Source organism: Scyliorhinus torazame, chromosome 22 (assembly GCF_047496885.1).
Source record: "Scyliorhinus torazame isolate Kashiwa2021f chromosome 22, sScyTor2.1, whole genome shotgun sequence".
Classification (NCBI taxonomy): Eukaryota; Metazoa; Chordata; class Chondrichthyes; order Carcharhiniformes; family Scyliorhinidae; genus Scyliorhinus; species Scyliorhinus torazame.
This window is the reverse complement of record NC_092728.1, coordinates 94,092,002-94,107,603: the sequence shown is the minus strand read 5'-3', so window position 1 is coordinate 94,107,603 and position 15,602 is coordinate 94,092,002. Positions and strand designations below refer to the sequence as shown.

At 42.5% G+C, this 15,602-nt stretch overlaps 1 protein-coding gene across 2 annotated transcripts in view; it reads left to right on the top strand.

Moving 5' to 3' along the window:
* nup188 (nucleoporin 188) overlaps positions 1-15,602 on the top strand; it is a 143,226-nt gene that overhangs the window by 20,334 nt on the left and 107,290 nt on the right. For both annotated transcript variants that reach the window (XM_072488611.1, XM_072488610.1), the window contains exons 9-13: positions 2,173-2,384; positions 4,673-4,787; positions 7,074-7,274; positions 10,767-10,856; positions 13,489-13,554. In XM_072488611.1, the coding sequence (XP_072344712.1) occupies positions 2,173-2,384; positions 4,673-4,787; positions 7,074-7,274; positions 10,767-10,856; positions 13,489-13,554 (684 nt within the window). The remainder of the gene's footprint in view (positions 1-2,172; positions 2,385-4,672; positions 4,788-7,073; positions 7,275-10,766; positions 10,857-13,488; positions 13,555-15,602) is intronic.

Here is a 15,602-nt window from a genome sequence, read left to right as displayed (position 1 = left end):
TTCCTTTTATGTTGTTTACCTCACCCTCTTCCAAACTATTATTTCCTGTTGCTTTACTTCCTGCATCACATAGGAATGCAGAAACATCACAATCGTGACTTTTATATAGCCATCGTCCATGATCAGCTGGCAGTGTTTCTATGGGGTACATTGCTTCTGTTGCTTATCTCCATGTCCTTTGAAACTCAGTGAGAGTGAATCAACCGCTGTTGTTCATCTGTGAATCAATGATTGATTTTGTAATAGACATGTACAGCTGATACTGTGTAGTAATTTCACCAAGCTTAAGTATTTTGGCTTAATTATTTCCGCTTTTTTATGGGGATTATCCTTTTCAGACTTAGCCTGAATAAGATATTGTTAATTTGATGTATAACATTTCAGACATCTCCAAAGATAGTTTGTGCTGCAGAATCTTCCATTATTGTTATGATCTCTCAGAGACTGATGACTCGAAAGGATTGCGCAATAAAAGATTTTAAATTTTGCAACTTTTACCGTAACAAATAACCAAACGAAAGCAACATTGAACCAAAACTATTTGTTAGCAACTTAAAACTTTAGATCAGAATTTGCCCATTCAATATTTAAAATGACCCAAAAGTCTCCTCCTTCACAGTTATAATATGCATTGTCCCTTAGGCAGGGTTACATAATGAGTAGATTCTGGAACCAGTGCTAATGGGGCTAACAGACAGGCTGATTCCTGCAATGACTGATGTTATCAGCAATTCCTCACTGTGATCCAGTGGGCCAGTTTGTCCCCAATTTCATTAGGTTCAATAATAATATACTTGTACTGGGTCTCCAAGGTGCAGTTCAGCTCATCTTCAAATTGCTCCTGTGCATAGTTCCTATTGTAGATTTCAAGACAATATGGCAGAGTGTTCAATTCAGTGGCTTGTTTTCCCTAATCCCTGTGACCCTTGAGCTTTTTATCTCCAAGCTACTATCTTTACCGGTTTCCAGGGAAGAAATGCTCCCTCCCCTCCCGCCCACTAGTGAGAAGGATATCGAACAACAAATCTGCAGGGAAGGTACAGAGATGCAAACATAATAGAGTAGTTATAATGGGGAACTTTAATTACCGGAATGTAGATCAGGACAGTGGTAGGGTAAAGGGTGGAGAGTGGCAAAAGTTCCTAGATTGTGTTTAGGAAAATTTTCTTCAGCCTTATGGGTCCAGTCCAACAAAAAATAACCACTGTTGGATATGGTTATTGGAAATAAGATGGGCCAAGTAGATTAAGCATTAATGGGGGAATTTTTAGGAGACTGTAATCTTTTATCGTAAGGTTTAGGATGATGCTAGAAAAGGATAATAGACAATCGAGAGTAAGAATAATTAATTGGGGGAGATCTGAAATCAATGGGACAATATGGAGCTGGGCCGGTTAGGATGGCTGGTGGGAAAACCTGTAGCTGAACAACGGGCTACCTTCAAAACTGAAATTGCATATAGATAGTAAAAGTGTGGTAAGAGGGGTAGGGCCGATTAGGGGCCTAAAAGGGAATTTGCACATAGATACTGGGGCATGGCTGAGGTATTAAATGAGTACTTTGAATCTCTCTTTACCAAGGAAGTAGATGCTACTCAGGCCATGACGATAGATGAGGAAAATATGTTCCTAGGAAGGTTCAAAATTGATGAGGAGGAAGTGTTAAATCGACTGTTGATAAAGTACCGGGACCAGATAAGATGAATCCCAAGGATATTGAAGGAATCCATATCCATAGAATACCTACACTGAGTTGCCAGCTAGCACGGATTTTTCGTATTTTATACGGAAAATCCGTTCGAATACGGAAGTACACCTTTTCTTACTGAAATACGCAAAAGGAGGCAGCTGATTTGCAAGTCGCCTCCTGAAATGTGTTATTTGGTTTCCTTGGTGACAGGGCCCTACGCAGAGGCCCTACTCCCTCTCCTCTCCTCATCCTCACACACGAACAGTGCATGCACGGTACACTCAGGGATGCTGTCAGACTTCAGATCACATCATGCGAACCCCCTCATTCCTCTATTTTATCCCATATTAAACACAGTCCCAAAGCGTAACAATCTAATGAAACCTTGCTTTTGTAATAATTATTCAGCCTCCTGTTCCCTGACTAAGCTGCATCAGGTAGTACAGGCCATGTTACATTACATCCTTTCAATATTTTCTACAGACCGAGCGCCAAGTGTCTCGATGGTTTGTACAGTGCCTAAAGGAGCAGGCTCTGATTTTGGAGATCATCTTCCTATATTATGCCTATTTTGAGATGGGACCAGAAGACCTCTTGGCTTTTGCACGGATATTTAAAGAGCAAGGATTTGGAACAAGGCAAACAAACAGGCATCTTGTAGATGAAAGCATGGATGGACTAGTTGATCGTATTGGGTGAGTACGTGCTGCAGATGAAAAGATTGATGTCCAACTAGTTAAATACATTTTGAGATGAATTGGTTTTTAAGAATTTTCAGTTGAAGTGTATTGTGATTTACAATGTGGTAATGTTATGTGGATAGATTTTCCATTATCCAGAAATAAATTACTGAAAATTGTGTAAATTTCATTATTTTCCAAATGTTACATTCTGCACTTCTCCCTAATATTTAGAAATTATATTTGAGACTTTGGGATACACACCACTTGTGCTGTAAATTAATTTGACAACGGTAGGTCCAAAGATGTGGAGGTTAGGTGCGGTTACGGGGGTTGGGTGGGAAGGGGGGAAGGTTGGGCCTAGGTAGGATGCTCTTTCAGAGGGCTAGTGCAGACTTGATGGGCCAAATAGCCTCCTGCACTGTTGCGGTTCTATGGTTCTAGGATGTCCCCACTTTCAGTCACCCCCTTCTACCTTTCAAGACATGTTAGAATGTGTCTTACTTCCACTGCTACAATGCAAAATGGCGCTATGCATTGTGCTTAAAGGATATTTGATCGTAGGTGTTCCACTAATTTCTGACTTAATTATAAGTTAATTTCTGCTCTCATATATATAATGAAATTGGTTTCAATGCAAGATAAATGTAAAATGCACAGACTGTTGCAACTGCTATAACAAGAAAAAAAAAGAAACTGGAATGGATGTTCATCCAGTATGGCAATTACATTAAAAATAGGTTCTGTTCATCCAGTTGCATGTTTCTAACCATTCTGTGAGCAGTAAATCCTGGAGTTTGTATACAATAATACCTATTTGTTATAAGGTGGGTTATCTTTAATGGTTGAGCAAGTTATTTGAATGAGTAGCAGGGCCATGCAGACCAGAAAGAGACCGGGCTTATATTGAACACAAAAAAACCACACTGAAAATATTCCTGATGGCAGGGTTAGCAGAGCTGGCTTTGTTCTGTGAACAAAACAGCCAGGTACCATTGTGAGTAGCAATCTTTGGTGCTTTTGTGATCTTTATTCTCATGGTAAAAAATATTCCATTGGTTGTCTCCAGGTCAAGGATTTAGTTGGCAGTTTATGCCCTGACATGAAAATGTCTCTGATACTCTTCAGCACTGAATCTTCTGTAGAGTTAAATACATGAAGGCTCTCCGGAACACACCCACCCAATCTTTGAACAGAAACTGATCCTTGATGACAAAAAGAAGCATCTTTTATCACGTTGTGAACGGGAAGAGTTATACATTGAATGTTGTAATCTGTGTTAATCCTGCAATTGTTTAATTTTAACTTTCAATAAATATTATTTACAGATTATAGTCTAAGGCTCAGTGTTGGAATGGTGATTATCCCAATAGAGGGCACGATAGGACTTCAGTTTTAGTTTTTATCTATTTTTGGCTTTAAAAAATTGCCAAGTTCTGTTTCATATTGGGTATTGCTACATTTGCAGGTACGGTCATGCTTTCGTTTATAAGATGCAAGGACTTTGTACCTAATACGTGAAATCTCTGGTGATTATCTGATAATTGTAATGCACAGCTGGTGGTGATTTAAGGTGCGTTGGTGGGAAATAGATTTGGTTTGAGAGGCTGTAGATTTAGCACTGAGACGAGGAAGAACTGCTTCTCTCAGAGGGCGGTGAGTTTGTGGAACTCGCTGCCCCATAGTGCGGTGGTGCCTGATTTAAATGGTTTCAAGAATGGGTTAAAAGGATATGAGGAACAGGTAGGCAGGTGAATTTGAGACCAGGAAGAGATCAGCCATGATCTGATTGAATGGCGTAGCAGGCTCAAGAGGCTGAATTGCCTACTTCTCTTAATTCCTCTGTTCCTAAGTGTGCTACATCTCCAGGGTTAAGGAAAGGGAAAATTGTTCACCATCAGACCTCTCTCTGCTGCAAGTTGGTAAGAACAGAACTGGGCTCAAATTTGATGCACTTTGTGCAGTTTGGTATCATAATACCCATGTCACAAGGCTAGCAAGGTGATTGGTGTCTATATTGCTGTACTCTTGTTGATTCCTTCATGGAGAGATGGGGAAATTAAGGAGCAAAAGAAACCTTTCAAATCTGTCAATGGTTATGAATAATGGTTTAATCAGTCCCGATCACTTTCTAGAATATTTATAACTTTTTTTCATCTTCGGTTTTGACTGGGGAATTTGAAGGGTTTATACTTTGCAGTAATAGTTTGTGCCTGATTTCTATGTATACATTCCTATCATGTAGAACCTCTGACCATTCTCCTATGGCATTCAGGCGTATGAGCTCTGATCTTTCTCTCTAGGTATTTCAGCACCTTGACCCTGGTGGAAGGAATGGACATTGATTTCCTGCACAAGTGTGCTCTAGAGGAGCGAGTGGAGCAACATCAGTTTGCTAATGCTCGGGGGGTTTGCCAGGTAATCTTTTCTTTCTTAACTGAAATGCTCCATGTTGGTGCAGTGCAATGGGAGAATAGGGCAGCAAAATTATCTGTTGTCAGCCGGGTTAATTTAGTTCCGGGGCCACTGTGCCTTTTCTTGTTGTAGACTACAACATAATTCACATTATGAAACTGGAATCTCTGACCGTATGACTTTCACTTAGACAGTTGAGCAATAAAAGTTGATTTGCCTGCTGCAAGTCCCTTCTGTTGATTTAATGTATCACAGTAATTTCTCCCTGTCCTTGTGTGTGTATGCCTTAATATGATATTTGAGGTGTTTTTTTAAAAACAGTTAAGCAGTAGCATTTTGCTGTAATTTCAAAATTATCAATTGGTTTTCTCACCATACCCCTCTTAAGCATACCAAACCACATTAGAATTAACGATTGTTAAATTGGTTAGGTTTAAAATGGAAGATTTGCTTATTGACTTTTCAGTTGAGAACACTGGAAATCCTCTGGATAGTGATCTGGATAGTGAATTTTACTGAAGGTGCACAAATCTATTGCCTATTTATGTGTTCTGAAACACTGATTCTGTGCTTTCTTTTCTGTTTTTGTTTGATTTGAGCCAGGGAGGTGGGATGGAAATTTTCGGAAATGGAAGGAGAAGGGGATTTAGACACTGAAAGATTTGTTTCTTAGGGGTCGGTTTGCAGGATTGAAGGAGCTGGAAGCGAAGTATGGGCTGGAGCAGGGGGAAATGTTTAGATACATGCAGGTTTGAGATGTTGCCAGAAAGGGGATACAAAGCTTCCCGGAGGAGCCGGCCTCTACATTGCTGGAGGAGGTGCTGACGATAGGGGGACTGGAGAAGGGGGTAGGGTCAGCGGTTTACGGAGCTATTTTGGAAAAGGAGAAGGCACCACTGGAAGGGATCAAAGCAAAGTGGGAGGAAGAGTTGGGAGAGGATATGGAGAAGGAGGGGTTCTGGTGTGAGGTGCTCCGGAGAGTGAATGCCTCCACCTCATGCGTGAGGTTGGGGCTGATACAGCTGAAGGTGGTATGCAGAGCACACCTCACGAGGCGAGGATAAGTCAATTCTTTGAAGGAGTAGAAGATGTGTGTGAACGTTACGGGGGGGGGGGGGGGGGGGGTGCGCTAATCACGTTCATATGTTTTGGTCTTGTCCAAAGCTAGAGGATTACTGGGAGGATGTTTTTAGGGTAATTTGCAAAGTGGTGCACGTGAAACTGGACCCGGGTCCCCGGGAGGCCATATTCGGGGTGTCGGACCAGCCAGGATTGGAAACTGGTGCGGAGGCAGCTGTTGTAGCCTTCGCCTCGTTGATCGCCTGAAGGCGGATCCTGATGGGTTGGAGAGCAGCCTCTCCACCCTGTGCCCTGGCGTGGCGGGGGGAATCTGTTAGAATTCTTGACTCTTGAGAAGGTTAAGTTTGAACTGAGGGGAAGGACAGAAGGGTTCTACAATTCATGGGCATTATTCATTATGCACTTTCAAGAACTGGATAACATTGAACATTAGTTGGGGGGTGTGGGAGGGTTGGGGGGGAAGGGGGGGTGATGGGTGTTAATGGGGGCTATGGGTGATTCCTGATTCCTTTTTGTCAGTTGTTTATGTGAACATGTGGGCGAATGTTTTGAGTTTGGTGGGAGGATGGGATCGTTGTTATTGATATGGGGATTGACATATTTGTTACTGTTTATTATTGGTGGGTGTAAATTTGGGAGAAAATGCGAACAAGGAGGAGAATAAAGAAATATTTTTTTTAAAAAGAAAGTGAAATAGTTGTTTTTGGGGTTTTTTTTGTTTGGATTTATTTTGTTTTTTGGGGGGCAATTTAGCATGTCCAATCCACCTAACCTGCATGTCTTTGGACTATGGGAGGAAACCGGAGCACCCGGAGGAAACCCACGCAGACCCGGGGAGAACGTGCAGACTCCGCACAGACAGTGACCCAGCGGGGAATCAAACCTGGGACCCTGGCGCTGTGAAGCCACAGTGCTATCCACTTGCGCTACCGTGCTGCCCTTGTGAAATAGTTGTTTTGAAAGATATAAAGAGCATTCCACACTGCCCCAGATTTTGTAATGATTGACAACTAGTGAAGAGTGGACTGATTTTGATTGACCTTATTCTTGTGGATGCTGTAAATTGTATCTGATATAAGCCAACAAATTCAGCATTTTGCTGTTATTTTGACTTCTGTGACACGCATGCCTTACAGAAGGACTTTTTAATCCCACCATCTACAATTAGTTTCATACGGATTTTCTACGAAATGTATCTTTTCCTTGCAGGAGATGGACAAGTTGCTGCTAACATTCGGGGACATACCGCATCATACACCAGTGTTGCTGTCTTGGGCTCTACTGCGTCATACATTGAACGTGGATGAATCTGCTCATGTAATTAGGCGCTTGGGAAGCATTGCTATTCAGCAGAATGTATTCCAGTCCATGACACAGATGCTTAAGGCCCTTGGCAGTGGGGGAAACAATGTGAGTAGTGTCGGAAGGTAGTATAATATAATTGTTTATCATGAGCACTGTTTAAAATCGAAGCCAAAATGGTTTAGAGAATTGTGTTCTAGCATAGGTTCGTTTGCCACCTGCCTTATATCATTCAGCTAAGGAAAAATCCATTTCTCATCATTTTCATCTCAACCATGTAGATGTGGGACATACCCAGTAGCAAGTTATACTGCAATATCAGTCTGTAGATAGAAATGATGAATTGGAAAGATAACGTGAAAGCATGAGGCTCAAGTGAGCTGAAAAGAAGAGTTATTTTCTTTATATTATTTTCAGATAGCAATCCAATTCCCTTTTGAGTGCCTCGATTGTACACGTCTCCACCACCCACTTAGGTAGTTAGTTTAGGACTCGAACCACCTTCTGATGGTTACTATTGTATTTGTTTCAATGGCTTTCCATGGTAACTTATGCCACAAATGTATCACATTAGAACATACTTGCTGTGGAGGAAATGGTACTGCAAAACCCAGTCTACGTATGGGACAGATATTGTACGGCAATCATCAGTCCCAGTTAAGTAGTACCTGTGTCAGATCATTTTTATGGACAGAAAGAACTACACAGATTCACATGTGATTGACTTATTTTTGTGTCTCACCTATGAACGAGCCAACTCCATTATAATAGTTGGTCCATATTCTTTGTGTTGTCACCTTAATTGAATTGACCAACTATTTGAAAAAGATTTAAAACAATGTTGAGCAAATACCTCAACCGGGAACTCCTGATGGTTAATCCTACTGAGCTGAGTGAATCCTTCTCTGATTAGTTGAGCAATGCGAAGTTCTAATGTGATACATTTGTGGCATAAGTTACCATGGAAAGCCATTGAAACAAATACAATAGTAACCATCAGAAGGTGGTTCGAGTCCTAAACTAACTACCTAAGTGGGTGGTGGAGACGGGTACAATCGAGGCACTCAAAAGGGAATTGGATTGCTATCTGAAAATAAGTCGTGCAAGGTTACGCCGATAAGGCAGGGGAGTGGGACTTGGCGAATACTCTTTCAGATTTGATGAGTCAAAAGCCTCCTTATGTGCTAAAGAGTCTATGGTAATAACCAAATATTCCAAGATGTTTCACAAGCGTAAACAGGAAAACTTTGACACCGAACTTTCAAAGGAGATATTGGGTGGCACGATGGTTAGCACTGCTGCCTCACAGCACCAGGGACCCACATTCAATTCCATCCTTGAGTGTGTGGAGTTTACACGTTCTTCCCATGTCTGCCTGGGTTTCCTTCGGGTGCTCCGGTTTCCTCCCACAGCGCAAAGATGTGCAAGTTGGGTAGATTGGCCATTCCAAATTGTCCTTTAGTTCCCCAAGGTTAGGTGGAGTTATGGGGTTACAGGGATAGGGCGGGGGAGTGGGCCTAGTTAGGGTACTGCGGGTCTGTGGAGACTCGATGGGCCTAATGGCCTTCTCCTACACTAGGGATTTTATGATTAGGTCATGTAGTTGGCCCCAGAGAGGTAGCTTTTCAGGAGTGCATTGAATGAGGAGAGATATGGAGAGGTTTAGTGGAGAAACCATAGAAATAATACAGCACAGAAGGGGACCATGCTGACCCAAAGACAATCAGGTGCTATTTCTAATCCCATTTTCCTGCGCACGGCCCATAGCCCTATAGTTTACAGCACTTGAGGTGCAGATCCAGGTACTTAGTGATGAGGGTCTCTGCCTCCACTACCAACTCAGGCAGTGAATTCCAGACACCCACCACCCACTGTGTAAATAAAGGTTTTAATCCTTCAGCTTGAATCTATGACCTCTGTTTTTTGAACTCTCTGCCAAGGGAAGCAGGTTCCTCCTGTTTACCCTATCTCTACCATTCACAATTTTGTATACCTCAATCATGTCACCCCTCAGCCTTCTCTGTTCCAAGGAAATCAACCCCAACCATGCCAATCTCTCTGTAGCTACAATTCTCCAACCCTGGCAACTTTGTAGTAAATCTTCCCTGCACACTGTCCAGAGCAATTACATCCTTCCTGTAATGTGGTGACCAGGTTTGCACGCAATACTCCAGCTGTGGCCCCACAAATGTCTTGTACAGTTCCACCATTATACCCCTGCTTTTATATTCTATACCTTGCCAATGAAGGAGAACACTGCATATGCCTTCTTTACAACCTTATCTACCTGTTCTGCTACCGTTAGGGACTTGTGCACTTGCACGCCAAGATTTCTCACTTTATCTACCTCTTTCAGTATATTCCCATTTATCGTGTATTCCCTTTTACTCTTTGACCTCCCTAAACTTCACAGAGTTCAGACAACAGAGTTCAACGGTATCTGCTGCTTTCCTGCCCACTCCCCCAACCCATCTATGTCATGTTGGAGTTTGCAGCTATCCTCTACACAGCCAATTTTTGTGTCGTCTACAAATTTCCTAATTGTACCCTCCATGTTCAAGTCCCCATTGTTAATATATAAAACAAACAGCAGGGGCCCCAACACCGAGCCATGCAGAACACCACTTGAAACAGCTTTCCATTCGCAAGGACAGCCATTGACCATTACTCTTTGTTTCTTGTTTTGGATCCAATTTGTCACATGAAATGAAATGAAAATCACTTATTGTCACAAGTATGCTTCAAATGAAGTTACTGTGAAAAGCCCCTAGTCGCCACATTCCGGCGCCTGTTCGGGGAGGCTGATATGAAAATTGAACCGTGCTGCTGGCCTACATTGGTCTGCTTTAAAAGCCAGCTATTTAGCCCTGTGCTAAACCAGCCCCTGGGTTAGATACATTGCCCTGTATCCCATGGGCATTTACTTTTTTGACCTATCCGCCGTGTGGGACTTTGTCAAATGCCGTACTAAAATCTATGCAGACAGCATTCACTACACTACCGTCTTCAATCCTCCTCGTCACTTCCTCAAATAATTCAATCAAATTTGTACGGCATGACCGTCCCTTAGCAAAGCCATGCAAACTATCTCTGACTAGTCCATGCCTTTCTAAACTCCGGGGCTTGGGGGCAGCTGACGAAATGGCCCCCAATAGTAAGGTGAAGGAAATCAAGGACATACAAAGACAAGAACTGGCGGAACATAATATGAATGTGTTTCTGAGTATTCTGAACAAAAGGTAGGGATAATATAAATGAGAGCGTTTTGTTGCAGTAAATGGACTTTTTACTACTTCTAAAATATGGCCTTGTTCCAAGTTGAACAAATAAGGTAATCTTAAATTTATGGTTAGCAAGTATGATACAGCAGGTTATATTTTGTGGGGTAATGATGATGGTTGACTAACACTGAGGGCAGATGTTGGCTTGTGTAATTCTATTTTTGTAAAAGTTTGACATTGAGCAAATTTTAAGAACAGAATGAAACTGCGATTATTTTCCCTTTTTAGTCTGCTTTTTATCTGCTGGATTGCAGGATATTTTAGTCTACCATACATAACTTTAAAAATGCAGTGATAGAATGTGTTTTGTATCTTTCAGTGTACAGCCAGTACTGCGCGAATGTGCATTTATGGATTGCTCTCATTTGTCTTGACGTCTTTTGAAGAAGAAACTTTGGGCGATCAACAGGTACAGAATGTGCATTGGTATTGACTATTTGAATATACGCATAGAAAGCTCCAAGTAAAAAAATAATCCTGTCAAAAAATAGTACTAAAAACAGGGTGGCACAGTGGTTAGCAGTGCTGCATCACGGCGCCGAGGACCCGGGTTCGATTCTGGCCCCGGGGTCACAGTCCGTGTGGCGTTTGCACATTCTCCCCGTGCCTGCGTGGGTCTCATCCCCACAACCCAAAAATGTGCACGGTAGGTGGATTGGCCATGATTGGGAAAAAAAAAGAATTGGGCACTTTAAATTTATTTTTTAAAATAATAAAAAAGATATATAAGGGACAGGATTCCCTGGCCTCCCAGCCATGTGTTTCTCGGCAGCAGGAGATGGTAAGTTGTTCGTTTGCAGCGGGATTCTCTGCTCCCGCCACTTGTCATTAGGATTTCTCAGTGAAGCCACTCCATGCAGCTGGGGAACCTGCAGGCAGGGATGTACTGCTGGCGGGACCAGATAATCCTGCCGCCAGCGAACAGCTGGAGAATTCCGGCCAAGGTAAATTATAATAAAATGACAGTATCCAACTTTAAATTTGGGACTGAATTGTGCCTAGCTCAATTACCTCATGTAGTCCAGCACAGTTTAACCTGAACACTACAGTTCATCTTTACTCCCTGTGTGCAATGTCAGAGGCTGGGAATTCTGCGACGAGTAACTTCCCCTCTGACTACTCACAGCCTGTCTACCTTCTATAAGACACAGGTCAGAAGTGAGATGGAATAATGTCTACTTGCCTGGATGAGTGCGGCTCCAACAACACGAGCCCCACACCATCCAAGACAAAGCAACCAACTTGAATATTACCCATCCAACACCTTAAACATTCACACCTTCTACTACTGACACAGTGGCAGCAATGTGCACCATATACAAGATAGACTGTAACAACTCGCCTCAGCTCCTTCAACAGCACTTCCTAATTCCACGGCTTCTACCACCTAGAAGAACAGGGAGTGCAGATGCACAGGAACATTATCATCTTTTAGTTCCTCTCCGAGATTCGCATCATCCTGACTTGGAGCTATATTGCTGTTCCTACATTCTCACTGGGTCAAAATCCTGGAACCTCCTCTCTAAACAGCCTGTTGGTATACCTATACCATATGGACTATAGTGGTTCAAAAAGGCAGCTCGCCATTATGTTCTCAAGGAAAATTAGGAACAGGCAATAAATGTTGGCCTTGCCTGCCTGCTTACATCCCAAGAATGAATAAATAAAAGAGGATTGGCAACTTCTAGTCATCCTGTTGGATGTTAGAGTGCATAGATATGTTTTCTGTTACTTTATTGTTGGAAATCTGATCTTTAGTTTATATTGCTGATTATCAAAGGAGAGCATTGTGAAAATTATAACACAGTTGTGACTTCCTATAAAGTTTCTATCAAATGGACAGGGATTGCCGGTTTGGTGTAAATCATTCATTTTACTACATTTGTAATCATAGGGAGAAATATCTTGCGATTAACCTGTAAATGGGCGGCACAGTAGTGCAATGGTTAGCACTGTTGCTTCACATCGCCAAGGTCCTGGGTTCGATTCCCGCTTGGGTCACTGTCTGTAGGGAGTCTGCACATTATCCCCGTGTCTGCGTGGGTTTCCTCCGGGTGCTCCGGTTTCCTCCCACAAGTGCCGAAAGATGTGCTTGTTAGGTAATTTGGACATTCTGAATTCTCCAACAGTGTACCCGAACAGGCGCCGGAGTGTGGCGACTACGGGATTTTCACAGTCACTTCATTGTAATGTAATGTGAGCCTACTTGTGGCAATAATAAATATTGTTACAAATAAACTTATGACCATTGGGTCATAATGTGGTGATATCTTTCAAAATGTCACTGATTGTTAACATTTGGAAGTAAACTCTCCTCATTTTGTCCTCTTCACTTATTTTCTTTGGTGTTGGGTCTCTCCGGGTTGGATCATAACCTGTGACCAGGTGTTAGCCAGTGCCATCCTTAACAGATATTCAGTTAAGCTGCTGAAGCATGTTTTTGGAAGATTGTTCCCTTCACTTTGATCCCACCCCAACCTACTCAAAGGTATGGCCGTGATTAGGTGCTCAGTCTTGCAAGGATCAAACATGTGCTATACCATTCTGCTTTGGGTCTACCAGTTGGAATTCAATATTAAACACAGGGCTGTCCTATATACTACTTTAAAGAAAACTTACAAATAGATTTGCCATTGGCATTGGTGAAGGGACTTCCTATTAAGTTTCAAAATTTTGCTGAGATTTATTTTTAAGGTTTTCTGAGATAATTCCAAAATATATATTTTTACCTAGAGTGCTTTTCTGTCCACAATTGTTCCTAATCAACGTTAGAACTGTTTCAAGAATTTATTTCATGAGGAAACGAAAGCTATCCTATTTCTGTGTTGCAGTTGTGGGAGATAGTGGCTTGTTTTCGTGCCTGTGCTTCCATGTTTGGGCATGATCAGAAATTGGCATTGTTTCCCATTTGGCTCATATTCATCCATGGTATTAGTAATTGTGCTTTGTTTTGACGACAGTATGTTTTGAGAATCAACTATCATTTATGCTTCATGCACTTTTTGGAAGTAGACTTATTTAATCCAGTTCTTCTTTTCCAGCATTTGATTGATGTTGCCTGTGAGGTGTTCACAGCCCCTAATCTGGCTGAACTTTTTTGGGACACTGTGAGTACATTAGATTGTGTTTATCTAAAAATTGCAAAGATGGTACTGACATTATTGACCTTCTGCAGCGGGATCAAAAAAGTTAATTAAATCATGATGGCAAGTTTCTATCTGCTAGAAGTACTACAGGTACAAGATCAGCCATGACCTAGTGGCGAGCAGGTTCGGCGAGGGGCCGAATCGCCTACTCCTGCTCCAATTTCCCTTTAATGGCTATCTTAGGAATGGCATCCAGATGAAAGATGGTGAAGCAAGTTTATTTTCTCTGCTGTTCACATACTGGGTGATGAAAATAATGGCTGTAATTTCCGAACTCCCCAGTGTCGTAGTGGAGGGATATCCCAAAGATGCACTGGGGCTTCCCTGTCGGTATTTGACACTGAAGGTTTCCACGGCAATTGCCCAGAAGTGCAAACTTCCTCTGGGCAATTGGCCTTCACTGAGAACCATCTGAAAATGCATTTTAAAACGCAAACTTCGGATGGCTCCGACTGAGTTACACCAATAGTCGACCAGAAAGCGTTGGAATTAAGATCTTTTTTAACTTTTGGGTAACTATTTGGAACTCTCTGCACAACTCTGGCCCCCACCCCACTCCACCAAATGTCCTATCCACTTACCGTAGATACTTACAGTCTCCCTAGCCTGTCATTTTCACGACCTTTAAACTTACCTGGTGCATTCCGACTCTCCTGCATGTCAATACTGGGACTCGAGGATGTGCTGCACTGCCTGGATCCCTGGCCTGAGTCAGAGGGTTGGGCAAGACAGGCTTGAAAAAAAAATCACATATATAATTGGGCATGGAGTGTCAATTTGACACTGATTGCCACTCCGAGGAAGTTCATGAAATAATTCGGAATGATTACTGACCTGTTCATAAGAGTTGTTTCTTCCTTTATTTTGTGCTGTGATGTGACTACAGATCACCTGCCTGTGGTTGGATGAGCAGACCTTTAAAAAGCATTCGATCTGGCAAGTTTTCAGAAGAATAGGGAGTGAGGTAAAAGAGGAGGGGGGTGGCACTGTTAATTAGGGAGTGCACCACCGCTGCAGAAAAGGAGGTAGTTGAGGAGGGTTTGTCTACTGAGTCAGTATGGGTGGAAGTCAGAAACAAGAAAGGAGCAGTCACTTTATTGGGAGTTTTCTATAGACCCCCCAATAGCAGCAGAGAGATAGATGAACAGATTGGGCGGCAGATCTTGGAAAAGTGCAGAAGTAACAGAGTTGTTGTCATGGGTGACTTCAACTTCCCTAATATTGACTGGAACCTCCTTGGTGCTAATGGTTTGGATGGAGCAGATTTTGTCAGGTGTGTACAGAAAGGATTCCTGACTCAATATGTAGATAGCCAACTAGGGGGAAATGCCATATTGGACTTGGTGCTCGGCAACGTACCAGGCCAGGTGTCAGATGTTTCGGTGGGAGAGCATTTCGGTGGCAGTGACCACAATTCCTTGACTTTTACCATAGTCATGGTGAGGGATAGGAATAGACAGTATGGGAAGGTATTTAATTGGGGGAGGGGAAATTATACTGATATTAAACAGGAGCTGAGGAACATAAAGTGGGAACAATTGTTCTTGGGGAAATGTACAACAGTAATGTGGGGGTTGTTTAAGGAGCACTTGCTGCAAATGCTGGATAGTTTTGTCCCACTGAGACGAGGAAGGAATGGTACGGTGAAGGAGCCTTGGATGACAAGAGAAGTGGAGCTTCTAGTCAAGAGGAAGAAGGAAGCTTATGTAAGGTTGAGGAAGCAAGGATCTGACTCGGCTCTAGAGGGTTACAAGGTAGCCAGGAAGGAACTCAAAAATGGACTGAGGAGAGCTAGAAGGGGGCATGAAAAAGCCCTGGCGGGAAGGATTAGGGAAAACCCCAAGGCGTTCTACACTTATGTGAGAAATAAGAGGATGATCAGAGTGAAGTGAGAGTAGGGCCGATCGGATAGTGGAGGGAACTTGTGCCTAGTGTCTGAGGAGATGGGGGAGGCCAATTGTGTCCAATATTTTGCTTCAGTATTCACTGGAGAGAGGGACCTTGTTGCT